The sequence below is a fragment of the Phodopus roborovskii genome, unplaced genomic scaffold, assembly GCF_943737965.1.
Source record: "Phodopus roborovskii unplaced genomic scaffold, PHOROB, whole genome shotgun sequence".
NCBI lineage: Eukaryota > Metazoa > Chordata > Mammalia > Rodentia > Cricetidae > Phodopus > Phodopus roborovskii.
In genome coordinates this window covers 23,056,539-23,068,732 of record NW_026126540.1, presented here as the reverse complement: position 1 = coordinate 23,068,732, position 12,194 = coordinate 23,056,539, and the positions used below count along the sequence as shown (strand labels likewise).

Genomic DNA, 12,194 nt, shown 5'->3' with positions numbered 1-12,194 from the left:
TCCCTTGCTACTTCATACCTAATTTTGCTACCGTTATGAACTGTAATGTAAATATCTGTGTTTTCAGGCAGTTCTAGGTGCCCCCTGTGAAAGGTGAAAGGGTCAACCAAAAGGGGTCAGGACCCACAGGTTGAGAATCACTGGTGTAGAGGCTTGGCCTGCAGAGAGCAAAGAGCCACAAGACTTCATGTCATTCAGAGGATGTGACAGAAGATGTTGGCCAAGCATTAGCCATTCCATATTCTCCTGTGAGCCTGGACACTTACTAACCTACTAGCCCTGGGCCAGGTATTTCACTTGAGTTCCTGGCATCCAATAAATGTATGTGGAGGTTACTTTCCTTTCCCATTTCACATAGAGCCTGTGAAGAGCCCAGAAGCTAAGAAGTCATGAACAGCTGTGTAGATGCAAGGGGCTGGTGTACTGGCAACTCCTGTGGAACACTGAGCCTTTCTTAGGGTCATCCCAGGACAAGAACCACAGACCAACACCACCTGTGACACATCCCACCTGCCCCACGGTGGTCGATGGTGGTGTACACTTTTAATCTCAGCACATGGGAGGCAGAGGCAGGCAGATCTCTGTGGGTTCAAGGCCAGCCTGGTCTACAGAGTGAATTCCAGGACAGTCGGGACTGTTACAAAGAGAAACCCTGTCTCAAAAAGAAGAAGGAAAGAAAGAGAGAGAGAGAGAGAGAGAGAGAGAGAGAGAGAGAGAGAGGAGAGAGAAGAGGGGAGAGGGAGGGAGGGAGGGAAGGAGGGAGGGAGAGAGTTGCCCCAGGCTTTAGGCTCAGGTCAACCTCTGCAGGATTCACTCCAGCCAGGTGCAAGGCAGAGCAGGTACCCACACCTACCCTAATATCCCAGCTTCTCTAAGTTATCAGGGAAACAAGAGTCCTCTAGATTTGAGCTGTGTTCCAAGGACGTTTATTAGGATTCCAGGGCCAGGCACACATACACGGAAGCAAAACCATCACAGCTCAGCGGGCCTGGCCACCATGAGCATGGTAATGTTCCTGCCTCAAACAAAACTAATGCACCTTCCTTTGCCCTGTAAGTGTCCTGAAGAGGCAGGGTCCTCTCCAGAGAAGACAAGCACACCAGAGGGTTCTAAACTTGCCCACTGCCCACAAGCATCCTCCCCATACATCTGGAAATCTAGAGCCAGTCTGCCTGCTCTGACCTCAGCCAGAGCTGGGGACCCCCGACTGACAAACCAGTGTCCACCCCAATGAAGCAGTCTCTGCTCAGTCCTGAAGTCTGATCACTCAAGTGTGCCATGAATAAATTCCAGCAGGTTCTCCAACTGATCTTCCAAGCTCTGCTCGTCTCCATGGTTCTCAATGACCCAGTCAAAGTTCCCAAAGTTGTCTAGGCCGCACTCTGACTCAGCATCGTCCACCCCTGGGAGAAAGAGAGGAGTCAGGCTCCAGGCCTCCCCATAGTAGGCATCCACCTGTGCCTCACCTGGGAGAACCTCTGGGGTGCAGGTGTGGCCCCCTACCACCAGCTACGCTCCCAGGCAGTCCCTGGAGAAATCACTCAGCCCTTGCTGTTGCCTGTAGAGGGAGACGACTACCAGAAAGGGTTTCACACTGTTGGGCCAGGCTGGCATGTGCTGGACTGGGGCCTGCTGGGAGGCTGTGTTCTCAGGGATGGAAGCAGGGTGAGAGTGGCTGCCTCCTCCCACTTCTCATGGCCTTGGGGAAGAGACTTGACCTTTCTGGGCCCCCATCTGCCATGAGTACAGGCATAGCAGCCTGTGGCAGTTATAAAGCAATGAGTACGTAAGGGGGACTATAGAAAACACCAGACACAGCCGGGCAGTGGTGCTGGACGCCTTTAATCCCAGCACTTGGAAGGCAGAGGCAGGTGGGTCTCTGTGAGTTCGAGACCAGCCTGATCTACAGTGAGTTCCAGGGCAGGCTCCAAAGCTACACAGAGAAACCCTGTCTCAGAAAACTGATAAATAAATAATCTGAGTGTATAAGGGAACAGTGCCCTGGGGCAGGACAGAGGCCTGAGCTGCACTTCAGAACTGCCTGCAGTGCAGGTTCTAAGCCGGCACCACTGAGGCCCTGCAAACCTTCCTGTCTGGCCCCCTGATTTGTCAATCAAACAGTGTTTGTCCAGCTTGCTCACAGTCACTGTCAACCCTCCCCCCCCAGGCTGGAAAGCAAAGTCTAAGGGCCACAAGAATGGGGCCTGGCCAGAGAAGTCCACTGACTGCCCTGACAAGACAGCCAAAACAAGATGCCTGCCCTAGGAACCTGACCTTCTACCAACCTATCCCTCAGGCCTTAGATTCCCCTTCACAACCCCTCACTCTCTCTCTCTAGGACTGCTGGGGACCAAGAGGGAGACTACAGCACAGGAGTGCCTGAGCTGCGCACTGAGCCTTGGAGATGCCGTTTGCAGCCTACCTGGAGTGAACACCCAGCCCCGCTGCTGACGGCTCTGCTCCGAGGCTACTACTCGGACTGTCTGTGTCACAGCCCCATAGGCCTCCTGAAACCACTGGATGTCAGACACCCTCCGGGTGTCACTCACCAGCTGCAGAGAAGAGACACAAACAGGTGACCATTAGGACAAAGTGCTATGGGGAAGGGAAGTTGGGGGAGGGGCCATAGAAGCCAGAGAAATGGCCACCTGCCCGGCGGACCCATCACTCAGCGGTGGTACCAGGGAAGGGATAGTGTGAGTACTTACTGTGCTCTGGCACTGTGCCAAGCACTGAGGATGGAGTCATAAACAAAACACACCTTGCCCTGCTTCCTTGGTGCTGGAACAACCATACAGCAGAGAGACACAAGACAGCTTCTCCAATAACCGGGGCCACAGCAGGAACGGATAAATGTCAGCCCAGAATTGCTGAAACGCAGTTCCTGATCTCCCCAATCCTGACCCTTCCTGTTTCAGAAAATTACTCAGAACAAAATCCTTGTCCTTCTACCTGATAACCAACTCATCTCCCACTCAACTCCTGCTGGCTCTATCCTTAAAATCCATGTACAACTGGCCCCTTCCCAAGTCTCTCACAGCCCTGAGCTCCAGCCAGTCGCCGGCCCTCCACCAGACCCCACACCAGGTCTATCTGCTTCAGTCAGCTCTTACCTGCCCTCCCTCAGCCAGAGCAAGCCTGTTAAATTCTTTGCTTTTAAGACAAGGTCTCACTCTGTAGCCCTGGCTGGCCTCAAACTTGCTATGCAGCTAAGGCTGACCTTCACTAACTCCCAATTCCCCTGCCTTTGCCTGCTGAGTGCTGGGATTACACACATGTATACCACATCTATAATCCCAGGTGTGTGTGTGGGTGCGTGTAGTGTGTAGATAACTCAAAGAAGTCAGTTTTCTCCTTCCACTATGTGGGTCCTGGGGAACAAACTCAGGTCTTCAGGCTTGGCAACAAATGCCTTTACCCATTAAGATATTGTACCAGCCCCTAACTGGCTTTTTTATATGGGTTCTGGAGATCAGAACTTCAGGACTTTATACATTGGGCCATCTCCCTAGTCCCAGGTCCTCAGCCACACTCCCACCAAGAACTATCTCCAGATTCTAAACCATGCTCCACCACTGGCCTACAGCCCTAACTGCCTTTTAATTCCTAAGCTGTGTCTGTCCTCTCCTCAGAACTCCCCAGGGACTTCCAAAGCCTTACACGGTCTTCCCTTAACCTCCCACACCCACCACCATGGCTGTTTTTCAAACATATCAGCCTTCAGATTCTGCCCCCTCTTTCCAGAAAGCTACTTCCCCAACGACCCATTCAGCTCAGTCCTTCATTTCTCAGGTCAACCACACTGGATGCATGAGGCCTTTTCTGAGGCCTTTAAACAGAAGCCCTGCCCCAGCCTGCCCACACCCCCACCTTCTTGTTCTGTCCCACCTGCCATCACCTTTGCTTGCTCAGTTCCTGTCTCCCCTACTCCTAGCTAGAACATTAAGTTCCTTCAAAGTAGAGCCTTTGTTGCATTTTGCACCAACACATCCTCAGAACCTGGAATGGTGCCTGGCACAAGGAAACACTCAGCAGTTAGCACAAGAAAGAACAAGGAAGGCCCAGCATAGCGGGCTGTGGGTTAGTTAAGGCCTGGAGAGGTAGGAGCAGGAGGATCAGGGGCTCAAGGTCATCTTTGCTACATGGAAGATTCAAGGCCAGCCTGGGCTACATGAGGCACTGTCTTAGGAGAAGGGGGGGTGGCCTGGGCTACATGAGACACTTAGGAGAAGGGGGTGGCCTGGGCTACATGAGGCACTGTCTTAGGAGAAGGGGGGTGGCCTGGGCTACATGAAACACTGTCTTAGGAGAAGGGGGGTGGCCTGGGCTACATGAGACAGTCTTAGGAGAAGGGGGGTGGCCTGGGCTACATGAGACACTGTCTTAGGAGAAGGGGGTGGCCTGAGCTACATGAGACACTGTCTTAGGAGAAGGGGGGTGGCCTGGGCTACATGAGACACTGTCTTAGGAGAAGGGGGGTGGCCTGGGCTACATGAGGCATTGTCTTAGGAGAAGGGAGTGGCCTGGGCTACATGAGACACTGTCTTAGGAGAAGGGGGGTGGCCTGGGCTACATGAGGCACTGTCTTAGGAGAAGGGGGGTGGCCTGGGCTACATGAGACACTGTCTTAGGAGAAGGGGTGGCCTGGGCTACATGAGACACTGTCTTAGGAGAAGGGGTGGCCTGAGCTACATGAGACACTGTCTTAGGAGAAGGGGTGGCCTGGGCTACATGAGACACTGTCTTAGGAGAAGGGGGGTGGCCTGGGCTACATGAGACACTGTCTTAGGAGAAGGGGGGTGGCCTGGGTTACATGAGGCACTGTCTTAGGAGAAGGGGTGGCCTGGGCTACATGAGACACTGTCTTAGGAGAAGGGGGTGGCCTGAGCTACATGAGACACTGTCTTAGGAGAAGGGGGTGGCCTGGGCTACATGAGGCACTGTCTTAGGAGAAGGGGGTGGCCTGGGCTACATGAGACACTGTCTTAGGAGAAGGGGGTGGCCTGGGCTACATGAGGCACTGTCTTGGGAGAAGGGGGGTGGCCTGGGCTACATGAGGCACTGTCTTGGGGGGGTGTATAATAGCTATTCAGGAAGCCTTCAACATGGAGGTGGCATAAAAATTGTTGGAGTAAACAAGGTAAAAAGGATAGGAAAGGGCAGCCAGGCAGGAAAAAGGCACACAAAGGTGTGATCCACCAAGTGTGATATATACATTTAATCCCAGCACCCGGGAGGCAGAGGCAGAGGCGGGTGGGTCTCTGTGAGTCTGTGGCCGTGCTAGTCTACAAAAAAAAAAAAAAAAAAAAAAAAAAGAGGGAGGAGGGAAAGAAGCAAAAGCACAATTGCAGGGTTGATATAAGAGAAGCCGGCGGCTCCAGTGTCAGGATGTAGGAGCTGCATCAGGTCCCAAAAGTTACATCAAAGCTTGGACTTTGCTCATGAGAGTGGTGGAGGCCACCAGTGCACTCTGGATATGCCAGTAATACATGGCTTACTCTTTGAAAAGTCACTCTGGCGTCTGAACAGAAAGAAATGGCTCACAGGGGAAAGCATGTCAACAAGAGGACTACTGAGATGTTACAGACAAGGACACAAGGTGGCAGTGAAGAAATGGCCACAGCAGAGGGCTGGGAAGACAGATTTTGTCAAGCTGTGACTGAGCCCTTACCCAGATAGGCTGAGACACGCCTTCCACAATCTTCCGGCAGAAGAAGCCTGGGTCGGCCTGGCGTTTCTCCTCTCCCCAGCGGATCATGTCCCTCCGATAGGCCTCCTTGTAGGTGCTTGCATCCAGGAGTCTCTGGAAGTCCAAGCCATGCTCCTGCACAAAGCACAGTCCATCTATGACACAGTCCTTCCTAAAATGGGAAGAACCAGCCCTGCCTGGCGCCACCTCCCTGCACAGGCACTGAGCATATGGAGCATAGCAAAGGCCTGCAAGGAAGAAAGCTCTGCGAAGGGATAGACCTGAGACACTCAACGCTGGGAAGTCTTAGGATAACTTCAGAAATGGCTTGAAATGTCTGTTGGTTTTTTTCTCTTCTGAGGATTTCATCTAATCTTGAAATAGTTGGCATCTCCTAGCCACAGCCTTAGTCTTCAACCAAAGCCAGAAATTTGAAAAACTAAAGCAAAACTGCATTCCAGTCAGAAGTCCTGTATCATTCTGGCATTGTTTGCCTCCATTGCAAACCCCAGAGATATATCTCCCCTTCTCCATCTCCACAGTCCTGGTACTTGGCTGAAACAGCATCACTCCATTTGGCTCTGAACATTCCTAGGGTCTTGTACACCCAGAGGACCCTGTAGGGACTACCCTGACCCCTGGGGAAGTACTTCCAGACCTGCCCTCCCCTTTCCAGAGACAATGATAAGCAAACGGATCATCCAGATGGCTCCAGAACAGGAAGGGACTCTCAAAAATACCACCCATAGCCAGGTAGCGGCACACATCTTTAAGCCCAATACTCAGGAGGCAGAGGCAGGCAGGTCTCCAAGTTTGAGTCCAGCCTGGTCTTCAGAGCAAGTTCCAGGACACACAGGGTTACACAAAGAAACCCTGTCTAGGAAAGAAAAAGAAAAAGGAGAAAAAAAATAAAAATCACCCAGAGGCTGGAGGGATGGTTCAGTCGTTAAGAGCACTAACTGCTCTTGCAGAAGACCTGGGTTCAATTCCTCACTCCCACATGGTGACTCATAAACATCTTGAATTCCAATTCTACGTAAGTCAATGGCCTCTGCTGGTTTCTGAGGGCACCAGGCACCAAGAGTGCACAGAAACACATCAGGAAAAATACTCATACATATAATAAAATAAATTTTAATTTTAAAAAACCACCCAGTTCATGTTCTGGTTCCCTACCAACTCGATGAGGAGAAACCTCCTCTCCTGGGCTCTCAGTGTCCTGACCCTCAGCTGCAGACCCTGTTCAGAGAGCAGGTGAACAGCCCTACTTGTGAGCTGTTTATCCGCAGGAGCATCCTGGCCCACTTTGCCAGTGGTGTTTCCAAACAACCGAAGTAATCAGTGTGTCAAGAGATCCCTTTGGGCTTCCAGTTGCTGAGGTGGGGGCACCACTGTAGTGGTGCTGAACTATCAAACATCAAGGACCATCAGGCCACCTGGATCCCCTATGGAAGTTTTAAAAATGCCAACTCCTGAGTCTGCGGGTGTGGGTCAGTGGTAGATTACAGCGCTTGCCTAGTGTTTCTGGTGTCAAAGACTCTATCTCTAGCATTAAAGGAAAATAAAATAAACTCCCTCTTCTCCAGCGCCCACTGTCACAGGCTTGGGGCAGAGCCTAGCTTGGGAACTTCCGAGTAGACTGTGGGTGTGAAACTGTGCCTCAGGCCCCACTAAGGAGCGCTGCATCCTCATCCTCCCTTTGCCTCCTTCCCCCCATGGGCTTGAGGATTTCCTCCTTCCAGCTTCACTCGGGAAGAAGTCTTCCTAAGAAAATGTGGAGACTCTGGATCTCCCTGTGATCCCTCAGGCTGCTACCCTACAACAGGTCAGCCAAGCTGGTAGAAATCTGAGGAGCCACCGGGCGACTTTAATCCCAGCACTCAGGAGGCAGAGGCTGGCAGATCTCTGTGAGTTTGAGGCCAACCTGGTCTACAGAGTGAGTTCCAGGAATAGCCAAAGCTACACCAGAAACCATGTCTCAAAAAAACAAAGAAGAAAAAAGGAGGAGGAAGAAGAGGAAGAAGGAGGAGAAGGAGAAGAAAAAAGAGGAGGAGGAGAAGGAGAAAAAGAAATCGCCTATAATCTGAGCAGCCAGGGCTGTAGATCCAGAGCCTAGACTAAGGTCACCTGAACGAGAGGAAGTGAGCATGGCCCCTGGAAGGGCGCACTAGGATCAGCAACAAACCGATGACCAAAGGTTGTTCGGTGTGTGAGAGCCCGACCTTGTCTCTGTGTTCTTTCCCTGAAGTCTAAGATGCTGGGAGTTCCTAGTTATATTTTAATCCTATTTTGATAATCAATAGTCTTTATTTCTTTTTTATCCACATGATTTAAAATTCAAAAGAGGCCAGACTTGGTGGTGTACATCTTTAATCCCAGCACTTAGGAGGCAGAGACCAGTGGATTTCTGTGAGTTTGAGACCAGCATGGTCTACAAAGAGAGTTCCAAGACAGCCAGAGAAATAATAATAATAACAATAGTAAAATAACAACAACCAAAATTCAAGAGACGTGTTCATTACAATAAAAATCCTTTCCCCCTTCCCTCCCCTCCCTGTGGTAGCCAGTACCACAGTTCCCTTGGTGTCTTTTCCAGCAGCACAGGTGTGCATCCCTCGAAGCTGCAACCGTGCCAAAAGAGCAAGCACCTCATACAGACCTGAAAAGAGCTGGATATGCAAGCACATATACTTAGGATGACTGGGTTTTCTAGACAGTCTCACTCTGTAACCCTGGCTGGCCTAGAACTCTCTTTGTAGAAGAGCCTGGCCTCAAATTCACAGAGATCCAGCTGCCTCTGCCTTCCGAGTACTGAGATTAAAAGCACACACCACCGTGTATGATTCTAATTCAAAGTCATTAGTATGTTTTGTTCCCACCAAATCTCCGGTTCAGCATGTATCTTGACAACTCACGTGACTAAATGTCTTTGCGGGAAGAAGTATGTGCATACATTTGAAGGTCAGACATCAACCTCAGGTGCTGCTCCATGCACCTTGGGATTTGTTTTATTTATTTATTTATTTATTTATTTATTTATTTATTTATTTGAGGTAAGGTTTCTTACTGGGACCTGGATCTGACCAATTAGGCTAAGCTGGCTGGCCAGCAAACCCCAGAGATCTGCCTGTCTCTGCCTTCCCAATGTTGGTTAGTGTGCACGGTCATGCATGGCTTTTGATGTAGGTACGAGGGACTCAGGTCATAGCAAGCATTTTACCAACTGCACTGTCTTCCCAACCCCTGAGAATTCTAGGGTTGCATCAGTTTGGGGGGTGGGGGAGAATGGTGGCACGTCATAGTTTTGAGTAAGAGGAAGATAACAGAGATCCTTACTAATATGGCAGGCCAGTCTCACAATGGGTGACTCGCCTGACTACAGATCCTTATTAGTTATGTAGCTCAACACTGCCGACTCAAGTGTCTACAGCCTTCCCTGGACCCCTTCTTTTTTCTTTTTGCTTTGTTTCTTCTAAAGGTAGGGTCTTGTGTCTAGAGTCTTGGGTCACTTCGACCAAGCCAGTGACTCGAGCAGCAGCCACAGCTCCAAAAACCAAGAACAGGTTCCTCCCAGCCCTCCAGATGCCACAAGCCACCACCTACCCGAGCATACTGCTCCTTGAGTGGACCAGAGAGCCGCAGGACAGCACAGATGTTACCTCCAAGTCTATGGGACAGGGAATCAGAACCCAGTTAGCCCTAAGCTGCCAAGACTCTCTGGTGTCTAGAAGAGGAGTCCAGTGGCCCTGTTGCTCATTTTTACTATAGGAACCTAGCGGGCAGGTCTCCCCTTCCCAGATCCTCTTTGCTCATCTATGAAATAAAAATAATTAAGATAGCATCATCTGCCCTATCACTCATACAGTAATAGAGAGGAGCCCTGAAATGAACAAGTAGAGCCCACAAATTAAGTACCATGGGAAATTCCAGGCCTGGCGATATTCTGGCTGGATCAGGTTACTGCTGGGACCCTAAACTCATTCTCTCAGAGCCACAGAGACCTTGGTATACACTGACCTGGTCACCACACCTTTAATAATATGCGTGTGTGTGTGTGTGTGTGTGTGTGTGTGTGTGTGTGTGTGTGTGTGTGTAGGTCAAAGGACAACTTTCAAAAGTTGATTCCCTACTTCCATCATGTGAGTTCTAAATCAGGCTTGACAGCAAGTGCCTTTACCTGCTAAACCACCTCACTAGCCCACATTTTATGCTCCAGATGAAGAAACTGAGGTTGAGTGAAGAAAGTTAACTAAAAGTAACAATTGTTGGTAATGAAAACAGTAAATAAAAATAACCAACATATTATTCCTGGCTAAGAATCATTCTAATTCATGTATTAATTCATTTAATCCCTCTAAGCATCCTATATAATGTCCATTTAGCATTAGGCAAAATTGGAGTAGAACAGGAAAGAAGTCTGTACCAAGTAATATACTAAATGCTGAGCCACAATGTGAATTCCCAACAGTCTAATGCCAGCTCTCAGCTTCTGACTTGCTATCTGACTATGTTTGGAACTAAGGACTGATGCGATTTAGAAATTGATGGTGATTGTTTAGTGATAAAGGATTGGGGTAATGGCCTCTGGCCATTGCTCCCCTGAATCTCTTAGAATGACTGGGTCCCTAAAACCTGATGCCACCTGCACATTGGTCTTTGAAAAGAGCCCACTTTTCCTCCTCCCCTTTCTGTGCTCTCTTAGCCTAAGCCCCAGCCAAAAAAAAAAAAAAAAAAAAAAAAAGTAATAAATATATGCTGCATATCTTACCACTGAAGAAAACTACAGGGCTGGAAAAATGGCTAGCCTCATAAGCCTGATGACCTTGGTTCAATCCTCAGAACCCATGTTTTTAAGAAACGGGATGTGGGCCAGGCATAGTGGCACAGACCTTTAATCCCATCAGTTGCTGTTCTTGCAGACCAAGGTTCTATTCCTAGCGCTCACATGAAGGCTCAACACTGTCTGTAACTCCAGTCAGTTCTGGGGACCAGATACTCTCTTTTGGCCTCCAAGTGTACCAACACACATCATGCAGACACACACTCAAGCACACATACCCATAAAATAAATAAATCTTTAAAAACAAGTAACTAGAAAGGAAAAGGGAGGACAGGGGAAGGAAGGTATTATTTAGAGGCAGACAAAACTGACTTTGAACCCTGAAGTTGCTACTTTTTAACTTTGTTGTTTTTTTTTTTTTTTTTTTTTTTTTTTTTTGGTTTTTCGAACTCTTATATTTTTTGTTGTGAGCCTAGCCTTTAATGGCTGAACCATCTCTCCCGCCCTTTTTTGGTTTTTCGAGACAGGGTTTCTCTGTATTGCTTTGGAGTCTGTCCTGGAACTCAATCTGTAGACCAAGCTGGCCTCAAACAATGCTGGGATTAAAGGCGTGCACCACCAATGACCAGCTTGGTTTGTTTATTTTTGAGACAGTGTTTCTTTGTGTAGTCCTGGCTGTCCTGAAACTCATTTAAACCAGGCTGGCCTTGAACTCAGAAATCCACCTGTCTCTGCCTCCCAAGTGCTGGGATTAAAAGCATGCACCACCACTACTCAGCTTTTAACATTATTTTTAATAGTCAAAATCTCATCACGTTGTTCACTCTGGTTTGAACTCCTAGGTACAAGTGATCCTCCTGCATCAGCCTTCCCTGCAGCTGGACTACATACACACACACACACACACACACACACACACACACACACACACACACACACCAGGTTTTAGCTCTTAAGGGCCCCTGCTTCTGCATCTGTGATGTGGAATTGCTAATAACACTTCTTGACAAACAAGGTATGTGGATTAAATAAAATTATATAGATTCACAGCAACTGGCATAGAAAGAAATTCCTGCTATTACAGTGTGTTCTGGGCAGATTCTCTTTGGAACAGACCACTCAGATCGTGGGTCTTGAGAAAACCCTTAGTGTCACTTTAGTCTCCTATCTGTACCAGTTACCTGACACATTGAAGATGCCTGGGTAGTAATGGGAATTAATGTTTCTTGAAGATAGACCTACAGCGTCAGAGTTCCGCAGAGGCTGCCCCTTGGTTCTCTGAGGAGGTCGTGTGCAGGCTGCTGTTTTACTGGAGGTGAGGATCTACCTTCTCCTGCCCTGAATCAGCCCGCTCTGCCCCTCCTGCCCTGGGCCAGCTCCCTCCATCATGCCCACCACTTGCGGTAGCGCCCTTCCTCCGGCTTCCCTGCCCCCGCGGACACCTGCTCTGCAGCGCCTCGGTCACGAAGTCCTTCCCGGATTTCCTCTTCCCGCTAAACAGCAGCACCAGCCGCGGGGCGCCTCCGAGCGGGGCCATGGGGCCAAAGCGCTTCACCTAAAGCTGACACCCGGATTCCTCAATTCCAGCCAAGCACGAAGTGGACGCTTCCAGTAGGAGCAGAAGGGAGGAGGGACCCCGCCCCTTCTCCACACCAGAGCCCTAGTCGAAACCAGCGCGCAGAGAAAGGGCAAGAGAAACCGGAAGGGAAAGAGCCTGACATCCTC

General features: G+C 49.6%; 1 protein-coding gene across 1 annotated transcript; it reads right to left on the bottom strand.

Annotated features, from left to right (window-relative positions):
* Nucleotides 1–914: 914 nt before the first annotated feature.
* On the bottom strand, nucleotides 915–12,194 carry Pmvk (phosphomevalonate kinase). The gene is made up of 5 exons (XM_051198996.1): nucleotides 11,912–12,194; nucleotides 9,293–9,356; nucleotides 5,672–5,824; nucleotides 2,423–2,552; nucleotides 915–1,403 (listed from the first exon to the last, which is right to left on the bottom strand). Exons 1-5 carry the CDS (start codon nucleotides 12,004–12,006, stop codon nucleotides 1,264–1,266), a joined length of 582 nt encoding a protein of 193 aa, XP_051054953.1. The 5' UTR covers nucleotides 12,007–12,194; the 3' UTR covers nucleotides 915–1,263.